The sequence below is a fragment of the Nansenia antarctica genome (assembly GCF_963989245.1).
Source record: "Nansenia antarctica genome assembly, chromosome: 18".
NCBI classification, from domain to species: domain Eukaryota; kingdom Metazoa; phylum Chordata; class Actinopteri; order Argentiniformes; family Microstomatidae; genus Nansenia; species Nansenia antarctica.
The window spans coordinates 8,142,418-8,170,404 of record NC_137691.1 but is presented as its reverse complement, the minus strand read 5'-3'; the positions used below and the strand labels follow the sequence as shown (position 1 = coordinate 8,170,404).

The 27,987-nt window shown below is 47.2% G+C and overlaps 2 protein-coding genes across 2 annotated transcripts; one reads left to right on the top strand and one right to left on the bottom strand.

The window, feature by feature from the left end:
* Positions 1–649: 649 nt before the first annotated feature.
* Positions 650–19,462, top strand: LOC308173556 (separin-like; the record flags this gene model as incomplete). Its single annotated transcript, XM_080548583.1, has 31 exons — positions 650–736; positions 1,370–1,675; positions 1,785–2,540; positions 2,971–3,072; positions 3,253–3,364; positions 3,468–3,592; positions 4,120–4,313; positions 4,970–5,212; positions 5,339–5,483; positions 5,611–5,770; positions 6,758–6,900; positions 7,333–7,467; positions 8,275–8,400; positions 8,882–9,056; positions 9,630–9,737; positions 10,199–10,355; positions 10,668–10,777; positions 10,880–12,057; positions 12,708–13,161; positions 13,298–13,450; positions 13,895–14,108; positions 14,378–14,583; positions 15,692–15,819; positions 16,026–16,148; positions 16,376–16,525; positions 16,943–17,110; positions 17,372–17,476; positions 17,803–17,921; positions 18,042–18,125; positions 18,613–18,777; positions 19,261–19,462. 31 exons carry the CDS (start codon positions 650–652, stop codon positions 19,460–19,462), a joined length of 6,633 nt encoding a protein of 2,210 aa, XP_080404709.1.
* Positions 19,463–23,933: 4,471 nt separating this feature from the next.
* On the bottom strand, positions 23,934–27,781 carry fkbp11 (FKBP prolyl isomerase 11). The gene is made up of 6 exons (XM_080548228.1): positions 27,414–27,781; positions 27,114–27,176; positions 26,021–26,108; positions 25,520–25,553; positions 24,613–24,683; positions 23,934–24,182 (listed from the first exon to the last, which is right to left on the bottom strand). Exons 1-6 carry the CDS (start codon positions 27,528–27,530, stop codon positions 23,974–23,976), a joined length of 582 nt encoding a protein of 193 aa, XP_080404354.1. The 5' UTR covers positions 27,531–27,781; the 3' UTR covers positions 23,934–23,973.
* Between the last annotated feature and the right edge of the window lie 206 nt (positions 27,782–27,987).

Sequence of the window (27,987 nt, the reverse complement as noted above, 5' to 3'; positions counted from 1 at the left end):
TAACCCTAGCACCTAAACCTAACCCTAACCCTAGCACCTAACCCTAACCTTAACCCTAGCACCCTAGCACCTAACCCTAGCACCCTAGCACCTAACCCTAACCCTAACCTTAACCCTAGCACCTAACCCTAGCACCTAACCCTAGCACCCTAGCACCTAACCCTAACCTTAACCCTAGCACCTAAACCTAACCCTACCTCTAACCCTAACCCTAACCTTAACCCTAGCACCTAAACCTAACCCTAACCCTAACCTTAACCCTAGCACCTAACCCTAACCCTAACCGTAGCACCCTAGCACCTAACCCTAACCCTAGTTTTCCCACATGTACCGTTATGTTATGATTGTTATGATCCAAAACTGGTCAAATATTTATGCAATACTTTGAGCTAGTTGAGTGATATTACTGCCGTAATGATAATGACCCAATGACAGTTCATTCTGCTAAATTGCCAACACAGTTAAGTCCCAAGAGATTAACACATGGTATGGTAAATACTAGATTGGTAATAGATTAGATTAAGGTATCGTAGTAATCGTGCTAAGCGTGCTAACTCCAATCCTTAGCCGAGATAAACTAGCAAGATCAAGATGACACAATTTCTCTAAATAACACGAGATACCTCATAATTATGTTTTAACCGCAGAGATGAAGATGGAGGTCTTGTCAGTTGAGGACTACATCAAGCGGACAGCTGGTCCAAAGGAGACCAGTCTGCTACATGAAGAGTTGGAGGTGAGTGATGTTATTATTATTATTATTATTATTTAAACATTAAATATGTTATTTAGCTAAATGTTACTCCTTTGTAGGACAATGTATGTATCATTCAAAACTATAGCTAACGTTTCTAGATTCGTTTATGTTTTGGCTTTAGATATTCATGTAGTCGGCCTTGCCATGTAGGCTACTACACCGTAACTGTATTACAGGGTATCCGCGGTGTCTTGAAAAGTATTAAAAGTTGATAAATCAATTTTGGGAAAATCAAGACCCTTAATAAGTATTAAAAAGTCTTATCACGATTTTATGAGGTCTTGAATTGTGTTGGTATTTTTCTGAATTAGAGGGTTAGGGTTAGGGTTACCCTCTGTCCAAAGAGTTTGAGTCCTAAAAACTTTTAGTAAAAGTTTGTGAATTTATTAGTTTTATTAGAAAACAAAGATGAACCGGAGATTCTGTTGTATGATAGTGGTCTAGTCTATTGCAAACTAAAACTGTTAAGTTAAAGGTGTCACTGATGTGAACGGTTACAGCTCGAAGTGGCGGTGAGGTCTGGAAAAATATTGACAAGGTCTTTAAAAAGTCTTAGAAAGGTATTGAAATTAACCTCAAGATTCCTGTATATACCCTGTATTATCATTACAGAATTTCGTGAGGGGTGGACCTGGGCCACAAGGTCAAAGGTTGTGTTGTGACCGGGTTATCCGAGCCTGTTACCATCAACTGGGAGTGGGACCCCCGGACAGTGACCACGTCACACGTCTGATCCAGCTGGTGGAGTTTGCCCTCTCCGGGTATGACCTTTCCGGGGAGTTTGAGGCTCAGAGAAGTCCTCTGTACATGGAGAAAATCATCTTCCACATACTGAGTAAACTGAGCTCTCTGGGAGTGCACCGTCCGTTTAGCCACCTGGGAACCCTGCTCTACCAAAGGATTGCTCCAGCTCCACAGGTAAAAGGAGCAGAAGTACTTGCTTTTTAAATGTAGCGTAGTATAATGCATCGAGTTTTTACTGTGTACACCTGCTCAATCTGTTGTGTTGTTGACTGTGTCTTCATAGACCGGGGACTTCCGTGTTCTGGTGCGGGGCTGCTATACCGTGCTGTGGAACGGACTGTCAGGAGTCCAAGACAACACCCCCCTAAACCCTAGGGACAAGCTCCGTTGCCAGATGCAGTCCCTGGGCTTCCTGCTGCTGCTTGACAGGGGGAGTCCACTTCCTCTCTCGAGCTCCAAAGTACCCATGTACACAAATAGCGCCCTGGCCCAGTACGAGAAGAGCTGTGGGACTCTGACGGAGGAGGACGCTTCCTTCCTCCTACAGGAGACACACAGTCACCTCCTGGCCCATTGGACTGGGGGACAAGGCGGGGAAGGGGACAGGGACCTCTCGGAGCAACCCTGCCTCTCTACGCTCTGTGAGGTGGTGCTGATGAACTCCAAGCTCCTCTGTAAGGCAGGCTGCTGGGGTCTGGCCTCAGGACTGATGGACGGTGTTATGGGTAGGGTCAAGGAGTGTACTAAGTATTACTGGCTCAGGCACGCTCTGGTGTTGGGCAGGCAGGCAGTAGACGTACATCGCTCCCTGAGCTCAGGAGAGGATTGTCGGCTGGCGTTCACAGACTGTGCATGGGACCTCAGGTCTCTCCCTGCTGCCTTAGAGGACCCGGTGGCCCATGCTGTCCTGGAGGGATGCGAGATGGTGGTGTGGGCAGTGGAGGCAGGCGAGAGCAAGGGTCTGAGTGGAGCGGGCCTGCTCGCCTTGTTCTCCTTTCTGCGGGAGTACCATCCATTACTACAGAAGAGATCACAGAAGGTTGGTGACATTTATCATTGTCAGGCGTGCAGACTTGTCACCTTTCTGCTAAATTAGCCGTTTTTACGTCTAAGTCTCATCCAAGTCACATGATGCGTGAGCTAACTAATCTTCCTGTCTGCTAAACTCCGCTGCTGTTGAAATAACTTTTAGCTTCAGGCAGCTAGGTACAATTCCAGACAGCGTGGATAACAGTCAGAGTAAACTGTTTTCCAAGTAATTATGAGGGTGTTATGGTCAGGGCTGCCGCTACTTACACGGTTAGACCATTGATACATTTTCTTCGTTTTCAGGCAAAAATAAAAAAGTGTCACCTTTTTGGGCCATCCCCAATTTGCACCCCTGATTGTATCATGATAAAATGCTGTAGTGGAAGAATTTCCAATGTTCTCACAGAAACATGTCGGGTGGGTGTGTCGCTCTTTAACAGGATTTAAAAGGATTTTGGCCCGAGAGCCAAATTCAGAAGATGCTGTGTTTCAGCATGTCCCGGGTCTTTGTGTTTGCCTATGAGAGCCTGATTGCTTCGAAGGTAAGAAGGCTCCCAGCTCTCACCCAAATGAGTTTTTATCCTCTTTGGAATTCTACTTCAGTTCAGGCCATTGGATCATGGCCCTAGTTTATAAAGTTGTTGGTAATTGTTTAGTCAGCATTCACATTTATTTGAGCTCAAATTGTTAATTTGAATGAAAATGCTGTTGTTTTGTTTCAGCTGGAGAAGAGGGAGACACTAGACAGAGTACTGCTGTATTGCAATGCTACAGCAGGCCGGATGATGACTGAAGTCCGCAAACTGCCCAGTGACGACATGCTCGTCCAAGCAGGTAACTGACCGATTGTGGCATCTCATTTAATCTGGTTCAGCCCCAGCATGTTAATACCAGATGGCTGATGTGTCTGTGTGTGTGTCTGCCGTCCTCTCTATAGTCACAACAGTGAATAGGCTGGCATGTGCTCTTTACAACCGTCGGCTGTACGACCAGGCCTTCACTCTGTTGGAGATCCTGTGCCAGGACCTACGGAAGAACTGCCCTGCCTCTCTGTCTAATGAGGTAATACCTACCCCTTTAAACATGTTCATTTGTTAGTAGATTATCTTCATTTTAAAATATATATATATATATTTGTTTTTAGGGCATTTCTGCTTTATTGGGATAGAGATTGACAGGAAAGATGGGTTGGAGAGAGGAGGGATGACATGCAGGATAGGTCGATGGCCAGAATCGAACCAGGGACCCTGTGATTACGCTGCATGCACCTTAGTGAGCTACTACACTGCTTAGGCGTCTCTAAACATGTTAATTTGTTAGTAGATTTGAGTGGATGCCTCATTTCCGTGGGTGGATAGGTTTCGATGTGAAAGTCATTGATACTTTGGGAAAGAGCTACTGTACATGAATTCAATCGGATGTTGTTGTTTTTTTGTTGTATTGTTTGTTTTTTTAAATATGTTTTTTGGGCATTTCTGCTTTAATGGGATAGACAGTAGAGATTGACAGGGAGAGAGAGAGCATATCAAAGAGAGGCGCCCCTCCATTCAGATATTGTTCATCAACACATTTGGTGTGTCTTTCTCCAGTTGAGCTGGGCCCCTAGGATGGCGGTGCAGAGCTCTCGCCGGAGCGGTCAGCTGGAGCGTGCCTTGGACTGGGTCATCCTGTGGCTGCAGGCCCTGGGTGACCGGGTCACGGGTCACATGACGGAGCCCGTCTCTCTGTGGGTCAAAATCAAGGTGGATGCCGTTCAGGCCGGTCAGGAGGACACACGCCTCAGGTATTGGTTACTAGTAGGGATCCACTGTTCACAAGGCTTCTGTTGTTGTTAAGTGTCTGTGTGATGTCAAGGAGGTACATTTTTCATCTTGTCTCCTTTATTCTTCTCTTGAGTTTCTATTAATGACTTGAAATGTTTGTGGTTGTAACTTGCCCTGTGGTGTTCGCTTAAATACTTCATCATCCCTCCAGTACTTCTAAATTCCTCCTCCAGTAAAGGTTATATTTTTACTGGAGCGGCTGTGGCGCAGGAGGTAGGTTGGCAGATCGGCGGTTCGAGCCCCGACTGGCCACATGTCGAAGTGTCCTTGGGCAAGACACTGAACCCCAAATTGCTCCCAGTGAGCGGGCCGGCACCTTGCATGGTAGCTTACCGCCATTGGTGTGTGAATGCGTGTGTGAATGGGTGAATGAGAGGCCGTTGTAAAGCGCTTTGGATAAAGGCGCTATATAAGTGCAGTCCATTTACCATTTAATGTTACGCATACAGAGCGACTGATTGGTGTAACCCTCCCCTGTCATGTTGTTGAACATTCTTTTTTTGTTACTTAACGTTGACATTTGTATCTGAATGCCAATGTTGAGGAACCAAAGCCAGAAGAATTTTACTCTTGTGTACTTGTACATTGAGATGTAATAAAAGCCATTCCGAATCAGGACTCTGCGCGACGGTTTTGGGTGTAACGTCCCAGACGAGGGCGTGATGCTCTGTCTCCTCGAGGAGGAGCTACGCGTCTACAAGGAGGTGTCAGGAGACACCACCGAGAAGCGCTACAACACACTCTGTGACCTGCTGGACATCTGCCACGAGAGCAGCTCCCACACACACCTGCGTGCTGTCTACCTGTGTGAGATGGCCCAGGTGGTGTGTTTCCAGGACTTCAGCGAACAGACAGACTGGTAGGATTTACCTTGAACTGTAGAGTGAACGATTTACAGAACACACAAACATGGCCCACGTAAGTGGCGTGCCTTCTTTTTATATAAAAAAATAAAAAATAATAATAATTCTTTGCAACTGTGCAGCTCGGCAGTTGATTTTACCCAAGAGGCCCTGCGCTTGCTGGAGGAGGAGCAAGAGACCAGTAAGAATGCTGATAGGCTCAAGGATGACAAGGCCCACGCCTCTTTGTGGCTCTACATCTGCACCCTGGAGAAGACCCAACAGGAGGTCGGTGCTCCCTAGTTTGAGTATCAGGAGTTGAACAGGAGTTTTCCCCTTTTCCTTCTTTATGTGTCTTTATGGACATTTAAGCCTTAAAACTGACCGTTGGGATTTCTTCCTGGCCCTTTTCTAGGCCATCGAGACAGAGAAGAAGTTGCAGGATGTGAGTGAGCGGGCCGGGGGCGACGCCGTTCCTGTGAGCAGCAACGACCTGGACTACGAGGACAAGCAGAAGCAGCAGGACAGTCACCTGGTGTACGAGGGGCTCGGCTTCGACTTGGCGGCAGAGAGCAGTAAAGAATTACATTTACATCTTTGGCATTTAGCAGACGTCTTATTCCAAAGCGACTTACAACAAATACATTCGACTGACTATGTGAGTCATCTATCCACCAGTCATAGCAGGAACAAGTAATCTATGTTCAGGCCTGGAGCCATTGGCAGTCGGCTAGAAGAAGTGATTTTTTTGGGGGGGACATAGGAGAAACAGTATGGGGGCGGGTAGTAGATGTCTCAGGAGAAACAGTATGGTGGGGGGTAGTAGATGTCTCAGGAGAAACAGTATGGTGGGGCCCGGGGTAGTAGACGTCTCAGGAGAAACAGTATGGGGGCGGGTAGTAGATGTCTCAGGAGAAACAGTATGGTGGGGGGTAGTAGATGTCTCAGGAGAAACAGTATGCTGGGGGGTAGTAGATGTCTCAGGAGAAACAGTATGGTGGGGGGTAGTAGATGTCTCAGGAGAAACAGTATGGTGGGGGGTAGTAGATGTCTCAGGAGGGACAGTATGGGCGGGTAGTAGATCTCTCCGGGGGGACAGTTAAGGTGTAGCCTGAAGAGATGGGTCTAGTCTCTGGCGGAAGATGGGGAGGAATCCTGTAACAGCATCAGCCTTGTGTGTGTCAGACCTCAGTTAGGATGTCTGTCAGCCTGTTGTTTACAGGGGTGGCCAGCCCTGGTCCTGGTAGACCATCGTATTTCAAAACGTTTAATCTAGATCTGGACAATGCAAGTTTTTGCTATCCAGGATCAGATCTATCTGGCCGATTTTGAGTAGTACAGGGGGGGGGAAATCAGCCAGCTTGATCTGATCTTGGTTAGCAAAAAAGAATCTGGATCATTCTGATTCTCCAGATTTGAAAAATTTGAAATACTCGACCCTGAAGATTCAAATAATCACCTCATCGCCGCCTCCCCGGTTAGAATCCACCAGACCTGGGTTGACCAGGGTTGACCTGGGTTGACCTGAGTTGACCTGGGTGTTTGTCTGTCTGTCTCCTCAGAGCGGAGCCAGCCTCTGGACAGGGCGCTGAGAGAGTGGTCCTCTCTGCTGCAGAAGCGTAAAGATCTGCCTTCAGTCAGGAACCCCAAACAGACCTGTTCCTCCATCGCCCTCACCGCTGCTCTCTACAAACTCATGGGCAAGGTAAGAGACTTATCAGTTAGTGTTAGTCTTCAACTGCCCTTTGGCACATTCAGATCTGAAAGGGATCTGATAGTTTTGAGCAGAAGGGTTTATGGCTCCATCTTGCCTTTTGACGGGTAGGGGTTATGAAGGCAAAGGCACATTTATTTGTATACCACATAATCATACAAATTAATCTAGACTCGTAATGCTTTATAAAAAACATGAGCTAACATAATTAAAACGTGAAAAAAAGTTCAGCTTTAAAACTATTCATAAAAAACAAATCAATCGGTTAAAAAAGCCTTGCTTAACTCTTTAAAAAATACACTCAATTAAAAGCCGAACAGAACATAAAAGTCTTCAGCATATTTTTAAAGGATATAGATCCAATGTGCGTTCGTTACTAGACTGCATCATGTCAACTCTTCACTTCACCTCTCCTCATCCTAGCCTCTGCAGGCTCTTGAGAGTTACCAGCTGGCCATCGGCCTCTCCCGTTGCCTTGGCGATGCCCAAGGCTGTGCCACCTCCCTGTGCCACTCTGCCAGACTGCTTCTCGACCTGGGTGCCCCTGGACCAGCACAGGTAACTCACCTGCTGATAGGGTTGAGGCTTCACATAAGCTTCACAGACGCATGACATCTAAGGCCGCATCTACACTTGACACTTCAATCCAATCCTTTTGTCATCCAAACAGGATGATCACATACTACTTTATGATAACTGTACACAGGGCTCCCACGGGTCCTTGAAATCCTTGAAAGTTTGTGAATTTCAGAGAAAAAAAAATTCAAGGCCTTAAAGGTTTTTGAAAATAGACATGGGTCATTGAAAGTGCTTGAATTTCTCTCAAAAAAATTACTTTACACATATTTCACAATATATTGTTTTGCTGTGCTGGGGTAGAGAAGGTTAGTTAGAGAATCTAGTGTTCAAGCCTCTACATTCAAAAGCCTCTCTTTTTAATTGTTGTCTGTGAGCGGATAGTTCCTATTATATAAATTCTCATCTAGATCTGTCTCAAACTATGCCGTGTTGGGTCCTTGAATTTGAGGAAATTGAGTCTTGAAAGTCCTTGAAAGGTGCTTGAATTTGATGTTTCAGAAGGTGTGGGAACCCTGTGTACAGGTCTAGAGGATGCACAAGAGTCGCATTGTGTTGACATTGTGGCCCGATTGTGTTTTGGCATCCGGCTGACCACCATTTTTTGTGTTTGTAATACCAGGTGAGGACACATATTGTGATCTGATCGTCATGTTTGTATATCAGAAGTCTGGTTTTAAATGTCAAGTGTAGACGAGGCCTAAACAAACGGGTGAAACCCTATTCAGCTACATCACGTCGTAGGCTAAATGTTGTGTTTTATCTTGACCTTTTGATTGGCTGTTTCAGAGCCAACTGGAGGAAGCAGAGCAGTGTCTGGCCTCTGACTCCGTCAGCTCCACCACTGAGGGACCCTCTTCTCTCTCTATGACGGCCAAACTGCTGAGGGCTCAGCTCTGTTACAGCACAGGACAGGTAACACACACACACACACACACACACACACACACACACACACACACACACACACAAGCTTGTGACAGTGACACACACTCGCACAGACAGACACAACAGAAGAAGCTCACTAGGCCGTAGCAGATTGACTGACATTTTTCGTCATTTAGACGCTTTTATTCAAATCAGTTAATTTTATCTCCAATTACAGGGACATTCTCCCTGGAGTAATTTAGGGCTAAGTGCCTTACTCAAGGCCACACTAGAGAGTGGTGTTCCCAGGTGGGATTGGAACTCATGACCTTCTGATCACCAGTCCAACTCACTATCCACTAGGTCAGGCCAACGCTAGCCGATGTCGGTACCACCCAATATAAACGACAAAGGGATCGTACAAGTAGCCATTGCTCTCTCACCCTCACCATCTCTTGTTTCCTTTTCTCCTCCTCCTCCTCCTCCTCCTCCTCCTCTCAAACTCTCCTGTACCTCTTCATGTCTCCAGGTGGAGCTTGGGGTGCCTTACCTGTGTGAGGTGCTGAATGAGTTGGGCCGAGAGCAGAGGTACTCTAAGAGCTGGTACCTGCAACGTGCCCGAACCCTCCAGACCAGCAGTGCCTACTTGAGTCTGGACACGGGCACGCTGCCACAAGGTCTACGGCAACAGATCACCCAGCATGGTCAGCAGCACCCTAGATTTCAAATTGTATTTGTATTTCTATAATAATAATAAAAAACTGCTTTATTGGGATAGAGACGGTAGAGATTGACAGGAAAGATGGGTGAGAGAGAAGAGGGGTGACATGCAGGATATGTCGACGGTCGGAATCGAACCAGGGACCCTGCGATTACACGGCTGACGCCTTAGTGTGCTACGCCACCAAGCGGCCCTTTACGTTTACATCTGAACCGTTTAGCAGACGCTTTTATACCAAAACAGCTTATAATTAAACATTACAGGGACAGTCTCCCTGGAGTAATTTAGGGCCATACTCAAGGGCACACTAGTGGTGGTGTTCCCAGGTGGGATTTTAATAATACTATCTACATGTATAGTATCATATCTGTATTTAGCTTGCAGGGTGGCCCCATTACTAATGGTCATTAGTGATCATATGCCGTCTGTTGCTTTAAATCTATGATGATATGATGATATGACAGGTATGAGAATGAGGTGTTTTGGTTGCATTGCTGTTTTGATGGTGTGTGTGTGTGTGTGTGTGTGTGCGTGCGTGTGTGTGTGTGTGCTCCAGGACTGAAGACTGCAGACACTGCCCTCACTGAGAGTCTGAAGCTGCTCACCAGTCTGCTGGTGGCGCTGGTGGGGAAAGACTTCGTTAACCAACGCTTCGTTAACCAAGGTAGGGCCGGGCTGGCATACTTTCCACCACACATACTGTACTTCATAGACTGCGGCATCGACTGGCTAAGTCGTCTCATGAAGCTTCATTGACCACGGTTTGGGTGTTCCCCCCACTCCACGTAGAATACGTGTCTATAAACCTCTTGAATGTGGCTCAAGGGAAATCCTCACTCTTGTACCCCATTTTTTAAAGTGGTAAGATGTGCCTACCTTTTATACAATACTCCTTTAGGCCCGTCCGTCTGCAAGTCGTGCTGAGGTTAATTTGGTTGTCAGTCTGTTCTATTGACCTGCTCCCTCTGCCCCCCCCCCCCGGTGATAACCTGGTGTTGTGTGTCAGTCTGTCCTGTTGACTCGTTCCCTCTGCCCCCCCCCCCCCGGTGATAACCTGGTGTTGTGTGTCAGTCTGTCCTGTTGACTCGTTCCCTCTGACCCCCCCCCCCCCCCCCCCCCCTGCAGGTGAGAACCTGGTGTTGAAGTGGCTGGTGATGTCAGAGCTGCTGAGCTGCTCTCTGAAGATTGTGGCAGTGAGGAGCAGCACCGGGGCCGTAGATGAGGCCAGGCACCTGTGTCTGGAGGCCCTCAAACTGGCCACCAAGCTGCAGACTCTTAGCCAGTACGTGTGTGGGCCTGGGGGTGTGTGTGTGTGGGGGGGTGTGGTGTGTGTGGTGTGTGTGGTGTGTGTGGTGTGTGTGTGTGTGTGTGTGTGGGGGTGTGTGGTGTGTGTGGTGTGTGTGTGGGTGTGTCTCTCTCTGTCTCTCTCTCAGCAATACTAGTTGTATAAACATCTTCTTTTTTGGGGGGGGTATGCTGAGCATTTATTTACATTTTTTGAGCAACAATTTTCAGCATTTTCAATCTCGGAACCAGAATTGGAAAAAACATGCTTCGGGCTTCTGAAACTCTGAGTGTCTTTGTCCTTGTGTAGATGTGCGGAGCTGCTGGTATTGAAGGCAGAGTTGGAGCTGATGAAGGGCGAGAGGGTGGAGAGTGCACTGGACCTGGACAGAGTCTTTAACCTTCTGGAACTCTGCATGGGTTAGTCAACGTCACCCTAGTCGTGCCTCTTACTGTTGGAAACTCTTCGAGTCCCGTGGCCAACGATGCTAACAACGTTTTGTGCTCTCTTTAACCTCTTAGATTTTTCTAATCAGGAGAAGAAGGTTGAGGTGAAGATCAAACCGAGGAAAGGCCGTCCGTCGCGGAAGCCCGAGCCCCCCCTCCCCAGCCCTGCGGAGGACTCCAAGAGCTTCCTGACCACCAGGTGGCTCCCTAAGGAGCCCGTGGAGAGGAAGGACCCGGCCAGCTCCCCTCCGCTCAAAGCTCGGCCCCAGCGCGGGCTCTCCTCCCTGGACCACAGGCCTGACTGCCAGTGCCCCTGCTGCTCCGAGCCCAGCCTGGGCCGGGTCACCGTACGCTGGGCGGCCGCGCAGGCCGACCTGGCCCTCCAGCTGGGCCCGGCGGAAGCCCGCGCCAGCCACAAGCTCCACCTGGCCACCCTGGCCCGCTGCAAGAGCGTCACCGCCAAACTGGCCGTCAGACTGGCCGGGCTCTTCCCCGGTGTTGTTTCCGGCCCTGCGAACCGCTTCCCCAAACCCGCCTTGCTGCAGGACGTGGTGGGCAGAGTGTACCTGCGCATGGCGCTGGCCAGCCTGGAGCTACAGCTGGACAAGGGCCACGGCCCGTGGAAGATCCTGGAGGCCGGCCTGGCGTTCGTGACCGCCAAGCCCTCTCCGGACCTGGGGCCCCTGAGGGCGGGCCTGCTGGCGGCCAAAGCCCTGGCCGCATGTCTGGCCCTGGCAGCCCAGAGGGACTGCTCCCCGGAGGAGCTCTTCTCCGCCGCCTGGACTTGGAACGCACCCAAAGGGGACGTGGAGATGCACCACATCAAGGCTAGACCGCTGCCTCTCACAGCCTCGGCCAGGAAGACGAGGAAGGAAGACCCGGCGGCCGTCGCCGCCGCCAAGCCGAAAGACGCCAAGACGCCCAGAGTCCCCAAGATCAAAGTGACGTTCTCCTTGTCCTCCATCAAAGCAAGTGGCAAGTGTCTGGCCCCCCCCATGACACCGGTGATGGTGAAACCCTCCCAGGCCAGATCTGGAGGGGGAGAGCTCAGCTCGTTTGACTTCAGCACGGAGGTGTCTCCGGTGGCCTGCACCCCTGTCCAGCGGGCCAGAGCACCGAGAGGAGGAGGAGGAGGAGGAGCGAAGGCGGCCCCCAAGCTGGCGTTCCAGGTGTATAAAGAGGCGTCACCATCTCAGGAGAAACCCCAGCCTGTCCCTGCAGCCCCCAAGAAGACAAACAAGTCTCGCTTCAAGGTACGCCAGGGCCCAGTCATTCAAAACGTTAAATCTGGATCAGAATGATCCCGATTCTTCTTTTTGCTATCCAGGATAAATGCTAAATGGGCTGACTTATATAGCGCCTTATTTACAATGGCCTCTCATTCACCCATTCACACACCAATGGCGGCAAGCTACCATGCAAGGCGCCGTCCCGCTCATTGGGAGCAATTTGGGGTTCAGTGTCTTGCCCAAGGACACTTCGACATGTGGCCAGCTGGGGCTCGAACTGCCGATCTGCCAACCTTGCGATCATTAGACGCCGGCTCTACCTATTAGACGCCGGCTCTACCTCCTGAGCCACAGCCGCCCCAGCCATTTTGAGTCATTTCAGCCAGCTTGATCTGATCCTGGATCACAAAAAACAATCTGCATCATTTTGATCCAGATTAAACGTTTTTAACAACTGGGCCCACGGGGTCAAATTATTTTAGGCCTTTCATAATCCAGCGTCTTATATGATCTTTAGAGAGGCCTGATCATAAAGACTTCTATCATATTTGTATATGTCGGTCTGTTTTGTGCATCTTGAAATGAATTGGTATGGTGGAGTCAGAGTGTTAGAATCACTAGCAAACTGCCACGGGTATTGCAGCACGGTTCTGACCTTTTGTCTCCTGGCCTAGGTGCAATTCAGTGACGAGAGTGACGCAGAGGCCGACCCCCAAGAGAAGGGGCTCAAAGAGAAGAAACCGGCGGCCTCAAAAAAGCCCACCGCCTCCACCAGAACGACCCGCGTCCGCAAGCAGCCAGCAGCACCGGAGCCGCCTGCGGAGAAGTCCCCTCCCAAGAGGCAGGGCAGGCGCAAGGTTAGCACAGCGGTCCCCCACTCCACCTCTTCTGAGGAGGAGGCGGTGGAGTTGGTGCCGGCCCCAGCCAGGAGAGGAGGCAGACCCAGGAGACAGCAGGCTGCCGGGAGGGAGGCTGCTGCTGCGGCAGCCGGAGCAGGGGGACCAGACACTGGGGAGGAACCAGAGAGGTTGAGGACGATCAACGAGGACATGGAAGGGATTATGATGGACAGCAGTATTGAAGAGCTGAGAGCGTCCGACACTGAGACTGAGGAGTCTGCTACATCCAGTAAGTGTGTGTGTGTGTGTGTGTGTGTGTGTGTGTGGATTGAAAGATGCCATAGTGTCGTTGTCTTGTAACATCCCTGAGCGCTGAGGCTAATGTCACTGTTGAACTGACTCCACTTTGCCTCGTCTCTCTGCAGGCATGGCTGTGGACGGCCCAGGCACTGGTTTTGAGGTCCTGCGGAGGGACCTATGTGGCGACGGAGAGAGAGACTGTTTGTCTGAGCTCAGGAGCGGGGGCCACCCAGGGGGAGCCCTGCAGATCCACCCCCTTCACTCCAACACTGTGCCAGGTGAGCGACACTAGTCTGAGGCCATGCTCTGTCACTAGTCGAGGCTTTTAAAAAAACTAGCTAAAACACATCTTTTCTCCCTGGCCTTTGACCTGAGGTGAGCCTGCCTCCCGACACTGCACTTTTTGCACTTTTATTTCTGCACTTGTATTTGTATTGCACCATGTTTTTAGTGTATTTTATCTGTTTTTCTATCTTGTTTTTTTCTTTTACCAGTGTTTTATCTTTTTATATGTTAAGCACTTTGGGCGGCTGTTTGTCGTTGTAAAATTGTGCTATATAAATAAACCTTACTTACTTACTAGTCCTCCATGGTGTGCATCTGAGAGCTCTGTTGAGAGATTTGAGACATAAGAGATTTTGTTTGAATCTGAGTGATCTGTATAGACAGGAGAGTAACAGCCCCCCCCCCTCCCTCTTTCTCTTTCCTTTCCTTCCACATAGATGGTCTTTCTCTGGAGGTGGTGCAGTCTTTGCTGCGTTCTGCCTGGTTGGCCCTTCAGCATTTCCCCCCGCCCAGCCTCTACCCCAGCCTCTGTACCCTGCTGGCCCTCTTGCTGGGGCAACAGGACCCGGTCACCACGGCGATGCTCCATGCCCAGTCCGTGGGTGTCACTACCCAGCATGACATGATCCGACATCTCTCAAATCGCCTCAGGTCAGTCACCCATATTCTCTTTCCTAAGTCCAAATCAGCCCCTTCCCCCCCCTGGCAATGATCAATAGTGCCATGGAAGTTGCCTTCCAAAACAATGGATTCAACCTAGCCTATCAGATCTACACAAGGGGCTAGGGGGTAGATCAGGAGATGAGCATCTCTCTTTGATCCTATTTCTTCCTCCTTTTTGTTTTTGTGTTTATTGTATTGTTTTTAAGTCGTTCCGTCAGAGAAGATCCAGTGACCTTGTTGCTGTGTTCCTCCTGTAGGAAGCTGAAGAAGAACGCCAGCGAGCTGACAGACAAACTGGGTTCTCTGAGTCTGGACGACCCCCCTGCCCGGACCGGGACGGTCCCTCTGGAGCAGAGACTAGCTCAGATGGAGAACATCTTTGCCTTTCCTACCTCAGACCCCTCCGCCTTCCCACAGCACCACTGCCAACAGTTCATCCAACAAATAAACAACCTCCCTAAAGGTACAGTACATAGGGTTCCCACGGGTCCTTGAAATCCTTGAATGTTTGTGAATTTGAGAAAAAAAAATCAAGGCCTTAAAAGTTTTTGAAAATCGACATGGGTCATTGAAAGTGCTTGAATTCCCCTCTCTCTCTCTCTCTCTCTCTCTCTCTCTCTCTCTCTCTCTCTCTCTCTCTCTCTCTCTGTCTCTCTCTAAAATAAAAATATAGGTAACATGTAGAAGGGAATAAAACAACCATACTAGTTACTACGGTTAATTAGTTAGCTAGATTTTAAACCGACATAACGCCGTTAGATTTGAAAACCGTTCATGGTCATTCCTATTATATACATTCTCATCTAGATCTGTCTCAAACAATGCCATGGTGGGCCCTTGAATTTGAAGGAATTGAGTCTTGAAAGTCCTTGAAAGGTGCTTGAATTTGATGTTTCAGAGGGTGTGGGAACCCTGAGTACAGCTCAAGGGTTTTCCATCAAGACCCATCTCTTCAGGCTATGCACCTTATGTTTACATTTACAGTTTTGGGCATTTAGCAGACGCCTTTATCCAAAGCGACAAATACATTTGTCTAAGTAATGAATCATCTATCCGTCAGTGATCGCAATAAAAAGTTATCTATGCTCAGCGCCAGGGGCCATTGGCAGTCACAATGCTGGAAGAAAGAGAAAGCTGCTATATAAATAAACAGGGTTCCCGCGCTGGTCTTAAAAAGCCTTTAAGTCTAAAATCCACCAATCCAAATTTCAGTTATTCGGCCTAAAAATGATGTGCTAGGTCTTAAAAATGAGATCCTGCAAGGAAATCAGTCCGACCACATCTATTTACGCAGAACATAATGAAGCTAGAACCAAAATGCCAATTTGCCAATTCAGTGAAATCCCTAATTTCATCACCTCGACGATGACAAAAAGCTATATGGTGTCGCGAATAGGTCTAAAATTCTATTCAAAGAGGTCTATAAAAAGGTCTAAAAAGACTACATTTGACTTGTTGAAACTTGTAGGAACCCTGAATAAAGCTTATTAACACCCAGGAGCAAACTGTCAGTGAATGCGAGTTGTGTTTTGGTGGTTTACAGCATGGTGACCTGACTTCTCTCTCTGTAGGGGTGACGGCGTGTCTGCTCTCGGTGGCCAGGGTGCAGCCAGGGGAGATTGGGGACACCCTCCTGCTGACCCGTCTGGAGAGGGGCTCCTCTCCTGTCACCGTCTGCATCCACACCGCCCAGCGGCAGGTGAGGAACTCACACACACACACACACACACACACACACACACACACACACACACTCACTCACTCACTCACTCACTGACTCACACACACAGACACATGTCTATTACATGTGTATTACACCGTTGATTGTTGCTTGATACCTATGCGTGCGCGCACACACATATACATATACTGACTGTCTGTCTGTCTGTCTGTGTCTCTGTGTAGCACCCTTTAAGCTGGCTGCTTCAGGAGTTTGACAGTATCCAGAAGCAGCAGAAGGTGGTGTGGTCTGAGTCGGAGAAGACCCAGTGGTGGGCAGGACGCTGGGCACTGGACAGTCGCGTTGAGGTAAGGGCAGGGGCGGGCGGTCACTCTGCTGGGTGCGGGCAGGCATGGATGAGCAAGTTGGTCGGGAGAGAGTCGGGCTTAACCCGTACATCTAGAGGGCGATGCTTAACAAGCAAGTGGATGCATGTCTAACGGTTGTTCCTCATGTGGGTGTTTTTGATTTGCCCCTAAATCTTGTCTCCCTCTCTTGTCCGTCCGTCCCCCCCCCCCTTGTTTTCCTGTCTTAGAAATTGTGTGAGAAGATGGAGGCATTGCTGGGCTGCTGGCGGGGGCTTCTTTTGCCCCTGACCTCTGACCCCAAGCTCATCACCCAGGCCAAGCACCTCCACAAGACCTTCACTGCCTGGGGAGTGCAGACCTCTGAAGAGATGCTCAAGGTGTGTGCCCCTCCCTCTCAGAAAAGGATGTGAAAGGAAAGGGAGTCTTAATGGACCTATCGCTAAGCCACGCCCCAAAATAGAAATTGTCCAATCATATCACAGCAAAAGTCACTACAGGCAGACAACTTGCTAATATCTGATGGTGAAAAGCTTCTAGACTAAATATTCTTGTCATCTTTAAAAAAACATGTCTACAGTATTACTTGCTGTGGCAGAAATCAGAAATTTGCCAACTCCCGCCATTGTAAGTCATTGAATGTCATTCAGTCACGGTCAGTCAGTCACTGTCAGTGAAGCGTTGTTTGTTTTTCCGAGTTTTCAAAGGGGGTGTGGCTTAGCGATAGGTCCATTGATACGAGTACACGGTCTCTCTGTTGACTAACAGGCGGTTCTCGTTAACCCTGTGTGTTCCAGGCTTTGCTGTCGGCCTCTCCTCTCCTCTCCCTGGGAGACGTGCGATGGTTCGCCCAGGGACTGTGTCCGGAGCGGGCGGAGGAGTGTGTGGCGCTGCTGCGGGCGGCCGTGTCGGCGCTGCGAGAGAGGGCGGAGCCGCAGGGACATGTGGTGCTCATCCTGGACAAGGTTAGTGGTGGGAGGGGGGGGGGTCACATAATCTCAGTTATCCATCATAAACATGCATGTGTTTATGAGGGATCGCACACACACACACTTTTCCCATCTCTCCGCAACTCTGTCACTCAAATGTGCACCACGATGTCAACATACCCTGCGAACAACAAAGCACAGTGTGGTAGTTTGTGTGACGTACTACTATGCTTTTTTTAGTTGTTCACGTATTGCAAGCGCTGTGATGTAATATCTATCATGTTTCCTCCTCCGCAGTACCTCCAGAAGCTTCCGTGGGAGACCATCTCCTGCCTCAGTTCCCGTGCCGTGACCCGCATGCCCTCTCTGTCCTCCCTACTGGGCCACTGTGCCCTGAGAACTGTGAGATGAAGCACTATTTGAATCGGCACATTGGGGCCTGGTCAGTTAGCCTGGTCAGTTAGCTTGGTCAGTTAGCCTGGTCAGTTAGCCTGGTCAGTTAGCTGGGTGCGGGCAGGCATGGATGAGCAAGTTGGTCGGGAGAGAGTCGGGCTTAACCCGTCCATCTAGAGGGCGATGCTTACAAGCAAACTAACAAATCAGTAACAGTTAACTAACAGTCAGATGCATGCAGCAAATTATGACTTTTTTTTTTAATGCTAGTGACTCATTTGTTTCAAGCTGAATAGTGACGCGGGCGTACTGCTTGTCTCTTTTCCTCCCCTCAGTCTGACCCTGAGTGCGTCCTGAATCGAGGAGTGGACCCTAAGCGGGTGTTCTACGTGCTCAACCCTGATGCCAACCTTCCAGGCACAGAGGAGCGACTTAAAGACCTCTTCTGCTCCAAGTGAGCCTAGTGCCAGTACATACTGTACTGCATGTCTGCTGCTGTTAAGGATTTGTCTCTTATTAATATCTCTCTCTCTCTCTCTCTCGCTCCTTCCTTCACTCCCTTTTCCTTCTCAAGTGGGTATGCTTGGCAAGGTGTGAGTGGGGCTGCTCCCGACACTGACCATCTGCAGGAAGCTGTCACTACTAAAGATCTCTACATGTGAGTAGGGAAATGTCACAATTGAGTTGACTGGAACTTACTTCTGTTTGGAAATGTCTGCTGCAGCTCCTCTGTGTGGTATTTCAAAATGTTTAATCTAGATAAGAATGATCCAGATTCTTTCTTTTGCAATCCCGGATCAGATCTAGTATCTGGCAGGTTTTGAGTTGTATTGGGGAAATCAGCCAGCTCGATCTGATCCTGTATCGCAAAAGAAACATCTGAACTATCATTCTGAGCTCGTTTGACATTTTTTAAATACTGGGGCCCAGGTGTTCAAAACTTTTAATCTGGATCAGAATGACCCCGACTCTTTCGAGCTGGCTGATTTCCCCTATACGACTCAAAATCAGCCAGATAGATCTGATCCTGCATCAGAGAAAAGAATCGGGGTCATTCTGACCCAGATTAAAAGTTTTGAACAACCGGGCCCAGAGGTTGCCCAGTCTTTGCTGTGTTGCTCACGTGCCGCTCTCTGTTGCCGTAGTTACGCGGGCCACGGAGCAGGGGCACACTTCCTCGGCAGACAGAAGATCCTGCAGGAGGAGATGAGGGCCGCCTGTATGCTGTTTGGCTGCAGCAGTGCTGCTCTGGCTGTGCGTGGGGAGCTGGAGGGGTCTGGCATCATCCTCAGCTACCTAATGGCAGGCTGGTAAGACTCGACAGACAGGCTAAACCCAGGGACGCATGCACGAATACACAGCGTTTCCTTGTCTCTGTACTCTGCCAATTAAATTTAATCTAAAGGGGAATCCTTTTACAGTATTCTATACACACATCATGCAGGGTTCCCACTGGTCCTTGAAATCCTTGAAAGTGTGTGAATTTGAGAAAAAGAAATCAAGGTCTTCAAAGTTTTTGAAATTAGACATGGGGTCATTGAAAGTGCTTGAATTCCCCTCTCTAGTTCTGTCTCAAACTATGCCGTGTTGGGTCCTTGAATTTGAGGGAATTGAGTCTTGAATGTCCTTGAAAGGTGCTGTTTCATAATGTGTGGGAACCCTGATAATTCTACTTTAGTGCCCAATCTGCCCATACAAGGTACTGAAATAAAAAAACGGAGTGCGTGATCAGTTGCTGTGTGCGTGTCTGTGAACCGGATGTTTTAGCGTGTCCCGTCTGCTCTGCCCTGTAGCCCGTTGGTTCTGGGGAACCTGTGGGACGTTACCGACGTGGACTTGAACCGCTTCACCACGGCCCTGCTGCAGTCCTGGATGTCTGCAGGCCCTGGGGCCGCTCTCCTGGACCACATGGACTCCTCCCGCCAGGCCACCCAACTCAAATACATCATAGGAGCTGCGCCTGTGGTCTACGGCCTCCCCATACACTTGCGATAGGACGAGGAGACGCACCGTTTTTTAAAACTGCTTCTGACTCCCATGCTTTTAGCACATTATATGCACATATATCTGTGACGACTAAGGAAGAGGAACAAGAGTCCTACTACACTGGCCTCCAATTACCTGAAAAAACAAAAACACTTGAACTCAAGCCAGAGTCTAAACGCTATTCTACTACATTAGAGAGAAAAAAAGAAAAGCCTGTTTTTTTGACCCAACTCTCACCAGCAGCTGTTACTGTTGGGGACACAGCTAGGTTTACTGTCACAGTGTCTGGCTTTCCGAGGCCTAATGTCCAGTGGTTTCATAATGGTTGTGTTATAACAAGTTCTCCGGTTTACAAATTGGTACAAGAAAAAGAGGAATACACATTGATAATCTTTCAGGTTAAAACAGATATATACTCTGTATAGATCTCTCTATAGAGAGTGAGATTGGTATTATATCATTAAAGCTTTTGGGGTTTCTTTCAGACACTGCTATACTGAGTAAACTGATACCAAAGGAGTAGGCCAGAGGACTCAGATCTCTTCTATTCAAATGGAATTAATGACTGTTCTTTAATTGATACAAATGTTGTATACATATACAGTATACATATGATCAAAATGTATATGTCCAAATATAAATAACATGTCTTGTTAAAAGGCAATTATTGCTATAGAAAAATCATAACAGAATATCATTGCAGATATTGAGTTACACAAATTCTTTAACTGTGGATACTGAGTTACATATTTCTTGACCTGGGGACTCATACACCAAATACCATAATGTCAAGTAAAGACCCAGATATATTGATGTATGGTTGGGGTCATTTGAAGAGTAACACAATATCCAAGACTCAAAATGGAAGCATATATAATAGGTGAGCTCTTTACAATCTATATTATAGATTGTCCTCTGTGGCTCAGTCGGTAGAGCATTGTGCTAACAATGCTTAAGTTGTGGGTTTGATTCCCGCTGGGACAATATACTGTATACTGGTATACATCTAATATATTATATTATATATATACTCACATAGATATATATATATCTTGGAATATATATGAGAGACATATATATATATCTCCACTCTCTTGTAAGATATATATATCTCACGGATATATATATATATATTAGACATACATACCTTTACATATTCTATGTGTACACTGCATATTTTTAAAGATCTTCGATAAATTCAGTATTACCAAACTGTCCTTGAAATCACTGTTTGTGCAAGTGTGCTTAGAGTGTGTGTGTGTGTGTGTGTGTGTGTGTGTGTGTGTGTGTTTTACAGAGAGCAGGTCCTGACTCAGAACCAGCAGGAGTGTGCGGCCTACCTGGAGGATCATGTGACCTTGGAGCTGGAGCAGTGTTACTCTGAGGTGGACAGGGAGGCCAGACAGGGCCACCAGAGCACCAGAGATTACCTCAAAAACAGGGTAGGTGATACCTTACAATATATAATATATATGTTACGGTACATGTGGGAAGACGGTACATGTGGGAAAACTAGGGTTAGGGTTAGGTGCTAGGGTGCTACGGTTAGGGTTAGGGTTAGGGGTAGGGTTAGGGTTAGGGATAGGATTAGGGTTAGGGTTAGACATGCCAACATGTACCAAGTCGACGTAGCACCTAACCCTAACCCTAGTTTTCCCACATGTACCGTAACATATATATTACATGATACCTTACAATATATTTAGTCAATTCTTTACTGATCCCCTTATGGACATGAGGTTTTAAATCATGTATAGTAATATAAGAGTTTCTTTTGCCCTCTGGGTGGCCCCTCTCTGGGTCTCTGCCCACTCCTAACCTCGTCACTACGAGCAAAACAATACAACTACTAACCAGCCGCAGGGCCTTGGTGGCGTAGCTCACTAGAGCCCGGGCCACACGCCGACCTGTACCTCAGCAGCACGTGTGCGTTCCACGCCCATGTTAACGGGTTAAAGCAGACACTCAGCCCACGTGAGATGCGCATCTCAAGCATGTCTCACGCCGGCTGCCGCGCACGCCATCTAGAGAGTCGGACTCTCGCCTATTTATCCTGCATGCCGCACGTGTGAAATGATCTGTGGATAGTCATATTGATATCATGATACCAGCAACATACACTACAGTTTCAATGTCTACATCTGTAAATATCATACATTTTTGTTATCTGTTTCAAATCAAAAGCCACGGTATTCTCTTGCCATGGCAACAATGTGACAGATACATTTCCATCTTGCTTATGTTGCGATCAATGTCATGCAAAATGACATGTTGTTGGCACGATGATGAAATATTAAAACCAATATGCTCTGAATGATTTGTCTAATGTAACACTACTCTTTCTCACGTTCTCTCTTTTGTTGTTTCATGCTCTTGTGCTCTTGTGCTCTCGTTCTCTCTCTCACTCTCACTCTCTCTCTCTCATACACACACACACACACACACACACACACACACACACAAACACACACAGTCTCCTCAGGATTTGGAGCAACAGATAAAGTGCTATGGCTCTCCTTCTGTCTACAACTTGCACTAAAAAACAAAAAAAATAGAACAATAAATGAATTAACCACGTTATTTAGGATATTTAGCGAATAGACAAGTAGGCTAATCTAAATTATTTATTTATTTAAATTTAATTATTTAAAGTAACTACATCTAGTCTAGCAAGTGTTACAAAAGTAACGTTACATAAAAAATAAATAGATAGACCTAAATATAAATGAAATTTATAATGAAGTGAAATGAAACATTATTATTATTGATGGCCATTATCAAAGGCAAACTCAATGTACAAAGATAGGGCTGTCAGTAGCAGCTCCGCAGTAGAGCCACAGCAGAAATGCTGTCTGTATGGAAGCTGCGAGCGTGAGAGCCGCAGGACTTCCACCTTGCACACGCGCTGCTGACGTTGGCGGTGTGTTCGAGCCGTAAGGCGCATGCCATGCAACCCCTGAATCGATTCCGGCCATTGCCCTATCCTGCATGTCATCCCTCCTCTCTCTCACCCATCCTTACTGTCAATCTCTACTGTCCCTATCCCAATAAAGCAGAAATGCCCTAAAACATGTAAATAAACAACAACAACAACTACTACTAACCAGCCGTTAGAGGCTTTGAATGACCTTGACCTCCTGCCCCTCTCTCATTAGAGCATCGAGGAGAAGCACACGCGTCGGTCCAGCTGGAGGGGACGGTAGAGGGGGCCCGTGGCGTCAATTCGTGCCAGCCCTCCGCAGTTACAACGAAGCAACGGAGGACCACCGCCACATCGCCTTTGAGTCACTGCGTGCCCGCGACCAGCGCAGCGCCCAGGAAATCGACACGCCGACGAGAAGGCTGCAAGAGATTCAGGTCAGTGCTGGGCCTCGGTGCGGGAGGTTGCATCACCAGCATGAAGAGTGCAGCTGCTACTGCACACAGCAAGACAGATAACAGGAACAAAGTGTTCCTGGTATGTAGTCGAGTACATTTTGTGTCAATAGTGTCACATGTGTCTCATAATATTATAAATCATAATCAAGAGTATCTCATGACCTTTGTTCTACCCTGGCCTCTACTGAGTGTCTCTGTGTGTGTGTGTGTGTGTGTGTGTGTGTGTGTACATGAGTCTGAGTGCTGCTGCTCTCCCTCTGTGTATCTGCGTGGGTCTCCTCCTTCATAAATGTATAATGTAGATTATTTCCCTTCTCCCCCAGGACTCCCATCTCCACGCTGCCCTCCAGGCTCAACTCCAGCCAGAGGGAGAGTGAGGGGGGGGCGGCGCTCAGGGCCTGAGGCTCACCAGAGAGGAGGTGGACCCTGCAGGCACGCCAGCTCAAGGCCCAGCTGAGTCGGGTCCAAGCAGGAAATGGACTGACTTATTATGGCGCCTTATTCCAAAGCGCTTTAACAATGGCCTCTCATTCACCCGTTCGCACACACATTCATACAGCAATGATGGCAAGCTACCATGCAAGGTGCCAGCCTCGCTCACTGGGAACAATTTGGGGTTCAGTGTCTTGCCCAAGGACACCTCGACATGTGGCCAGCCGGGGATCGAACCGCCGATCTGTCGACCTTGCTGATTATTACGTAGACGGCGGTTCTACCTCCTGCGCCACACACAGCCGCAGGAGGGAGCCAGCTTGTTAACCTCACTGTCCACAGTAACGCCGCAGCCAAGAATCTGCAGGCCGTTATCGGTAAGGTGCTTAACACAGATTAAGATGTCGAGTATCTACATATACACACACACACACAAACAAACATACACTCAGATGTACCTACGCAAAAAGAAACATCACACTAAGATATTACCCCCCTACTGATCACTAAGAGTACTTTTACCTGTCTGAATGAGAGAACCCTATTGCCTATTCTTCTATTTTTATTTATTTTTTTAACCCTAACCTCTATTTCTCCCATGTGTCTTGAAAGATCATATCTAATAAATATTACATACTCATAATAACACAGTGCTCTCCATTGTCTCCTTATCTTTTTTATTTTATTTAAATAGTTTTGTGATTTTTCCATTATTTCTTTTTGCTCTTCTTGTCCTTGGCCTTCCTCTTGCCGGCCGGCTGGGCTTTGGACTTGTTGTAGAGGTAGAGGCCCACCATGCTCAGCAGGGTGGGCACCAGGCCCAGGCACACCAGGGGGAAGACGTCGTTCACCATCTTCTGCCATGGAGTTTGCTGGGTCAGGGAGAGGACCTCCACCTCAAACTCTAGTACAGCGTCACCTAGGGTAAGACAAAGATAGTCATGCTGTGTGTGGGTGTGTGGGTGGGTGGGTGTGGGTGGGTGGGTGGGTGGCTCGCTCAGGTGGGTGGCTGTGTGGGTGTGTGTGTAGGGGTGTGTGTGTGTAGGTGTATGCGTGTTTGTGTGCGTGTGGGTGGGTGGCTCGCTCAGGTGGGTGGCAGTGTGGGTGTGTGTGTAGGGGTGTGTGTGTGTAGGTGTATGCGTGTTTGTGTGTGTGTGTGTGTGTGGGTGTGTGGGTGGGTGGCTCGCTCAGGTGGGTGGCTGTGTGGGTGTGTGTGTAGTTGTGTGTGTGTGTAGGTGTATGCGTGTTTGTGTATGTGTGTGGGTGGGTGGGTGGCTCGCTCAGGTGGGTGGCTGTGTGGGTGTGTGTGTAGGTGTATGCGTGTGTGGGGGGGGTGTCAAGTTATTCACCTGGAATTGTGGGAGGGTAACCTCTTTTCCCATAGGCCAGGTGTGATGGAATAGTGGTCTTGATCTTTTGTCTAGAGGACACAAAGACAAACATTTCTTATTTGTTCTTATTTGTCTCATTGTTTTCAACATAGATTTCTATTTCACTGTGATTACCGGTACTGACACCTTTTATTTTACAAACACAGTTTGAGACAGTATCCTTGTCATCATTGTGATTTGAGACTGTTGTCCATTGTTAGCAAACTCTTAACCATCATTTCAAATAACAAGTGGTTATTATTAGAGGGCAACTGTTGGAAATCTGCCACCGTGGCGAAATTAGATTCAACAACATCCTCCCAAATAGTAGATCTTTTCTGCCTGCCACAATAAGACTTTACAACTCCTCTTCTGGCTGGCTTGATTGGGGTGATCAGAGTCAGGCTGGGGGATGTTAAATCATACTGGACTGTTCTTACTGTATATAATGTTATTTTGATTATATTATTCTATCGTCACTATATTTTGTTCTTGTTGTTTGTGAGCTGCTGTAATGCCTTAAGTTCTCCCTCTGGGATCAATAAAGTGCCTACCTATCTATCTATCTATCAATCTATCAATCTATCAATCTATCTACCTATCTATCTATCTATCTATTTATCTAAATAATAATAATAGAACTCGAAATGAACTGTTGTGTTTCTGCATGCACACACGGTTCAAAGAAGCAGCCACCAAAGACAGAAAGGCAAAAATGAAAAGGCAAGTCCATTCCCCTAGAACACCCCGGGCCAGTAACAACATGTTTGTATACAAACTTGAGTGTCGGGTAGGATCGCTACCAATTAAACATAGTCATTACAACCATTAGGAAGCTTTTAGAAAGCTTGAATGTTACATACTGCACCTTTAAATGTTTACTTACCCTTCACAAACTCCCACCAAGCTCTGTTCCAGACCTGTGTGGGGCATCATGCAATAACATAATAGAATCAGCTAAGCAATCATAACAGCACTACTACTGTGATAAAGGCATAGACAGACTGTATAATACAGCATATCGTGAGCTTAGAATTATACGGTTCTATCTCCGTTTAGGGTAGTTCAGAGATATTGAGCGTCAAAGTTTTTACATTCCATTATGTCCTATGAACCTTTGTATTTTATTAATTACTAACTAAAAAATGTCAACATTTTAAAAAGAACACCTCACAGGCATTAATAAACACCTAATGGATCGGATTATGTAAAAAAACTCAATTTTTACAAAAATTGAGATAGAACCTTATAATTCTCACGTCACGATATGTTCTTATTTGGTACTATATACACAAGTGTTCCTGTTACGTTGTGTCATTTATTACCGTAAATACGATATCAATTCAGTCACACACACTACAATAAGTAATGAGTAATGACAATTTACCAGGAATTACTGTTCTCTTCCCCAGCTCAACAACAAGAGGGTCCCTGGATAGAGATGAGTCAATCACCTTGCCATCCATCAGTTTGCCCTATTTAGAGCAAATATGAAAAATATACCAATAATAATAATAATAATAATAATAATAATTAGAATAATAATAATACATTAGACTTATATTGCACTTTTCTAGACACTCAAAGATGCTTTACAAACTGAGAAGATAAAGTAGTAATAATAAAAAAGAAACAAAAAATAAATAAAAGAAAGTAGCTATAGGGGCCTAATTAAGGTAGTGCTGGGGACACATGGGAAGGGGAGGGGGAACTGGTGAAGGCGAGCTTGAAGAGGTGGGTTTTGAGGGCCTGTTTAAATGTTGGCAGGGTGTTGGCCTAAAACACTGATTCGGCATGCTGTGGTTTTACTTTAATTAATCATTGTCAAAATATATGCCGGGTTTGCATGCAATTTGTGTACATATAAAAAGATCAAATACAACAATGCTGCAGATTTTCCAAGAAGAAACGGCGAAACTATCCAGATGGGATTAAAAGTATGTTTGTCGAAGCCATGGGCCATGCAAGCGTCATCATGTGAAACGCTGTTTGACGGAACTGTAACGCTGACGTGTTGCACTGGCTGCACCTCCCCGTCAGGGCCGTGGAGAATGTCTCTCACGCGCAGAACAGAACGTGTCGTTTTCATGCATGGCGTAATGAGCACAGATAACGTGACTTCTAACAGCGTTTGATGCAAAAAGCCCATGCAAAAATAATGAATATCTACTCTGTATTCTACGCTTGGATGCATTTCGCTGTCTCAAGAAGGTTTCCTAAATGAACAGTTGCAGACATGTAGCCTGCAGAGTCCGTGCGGTGCCACATAGACGACAACGTCTCTTTTTCAGAGAAAGTAGTCGACTAAAATGCACAGCAATCCTTCAATTGCAGAATAAGATTTTCACCAAATTGCATTAAAATTCTACCCAAAATCTAATTTAAAATGTTCGGACCATAAGCGACGTCTGTAGTCCGCTAGGGCGGTGTCTATTGCTTTGAAGGGTAAAAAATGAAAGTGAATACTTTTCTTCGCTTACCGTGTAGTGGATTTGTAGAGTGTCTCCCATTTCTGATCGTAAAGAGCAAGTTTCGGGTTTCACCTGATAGAAGGGAGAGAACAAAATAAACGATAGTTAACGTGTTACCTTGTAAACTCATTCGAATGAAAATCATAACACATTGTGTAAGTGGAAGAGACACATGTACAATGCACACAATCAAACGCTGCTACATTGTTGCAATATGGCCTGATAAGCGAGGGACATTTGCATTCTATACAGAGGTTGTCCCGACCCATTCGTCCCGAAAACATGAAAGAAAAACAAACATTTACTCACCAAGGTCTCAACCAATAACTCTTCCACAACATTTTGCTCTGTTTCGCCGTCCTCCGCTGCGACAGACACCAAAACAGCGAGCAGGGCTAGGATGACCCCGGTCTTAGCAGCTTTCATTGTAAATCCAAACTTTTTTGGGAAAAGCGATCAACTTAACTTCCGTGACGCTCTTCAACAGTGCAACACAGAAGAGAACAAGCGGCCGACGAACTGAACGTTACAGACTATCAACCACAGAACAGAGAACTAAAGACGGCTAGTGGCCAGTACCAGTTAAGGCTGATGTGTTATTGTGGTGATAACGGGGCAGCAGACGTCCCGCGGACGTTGTCCCAACACCTGGGTCGCCGGAGGGCCCGCCTTAAACATTCCGCCAGCATCCCAGAAGTCCCAGGTTGATCAGGACGTTGTAGTACTTTTCTCTGACGCGTGGGGGCAGTGTTGAGTCTTTGGTTCAGCAATAATCTTCAACTCGGGATGCAGCAGCATCTGATCCTGCGACTTGTTCTGTCATAGATAGATCAATAGATCATTTGATCAATCATGTGTAGATTTCCAGTGCCAATGAACTCCT

What these genes read in the sequence shown, in the direction of transcription:
- fkbp11 (XM_080548228.1), bottom strand. Translation starts at nt 27,530, where the DNA reads ATGAAAGCTGCTAAGACCGGGGTCATCCTAGCCCTGCTCGCTGTTTTG. An exon ending in CTCTACAAATCCACTACACG is followed by an intron (nt 26,109 to 27,113) that starts GTAAGCGAAGAA and finishes TGCTCTAAATAG; the next exon opens with GGCAAACTGATGGATGGCAA. An exon ending in TTACCCTCCCACAATTCCAG is followed by an intron (nt 24,183 to 24,612) that starts GTGAATAACTTG and finishes GTCTTACCCTAG; the next exon opens with GTGACGCTGTACTAGAGTTT.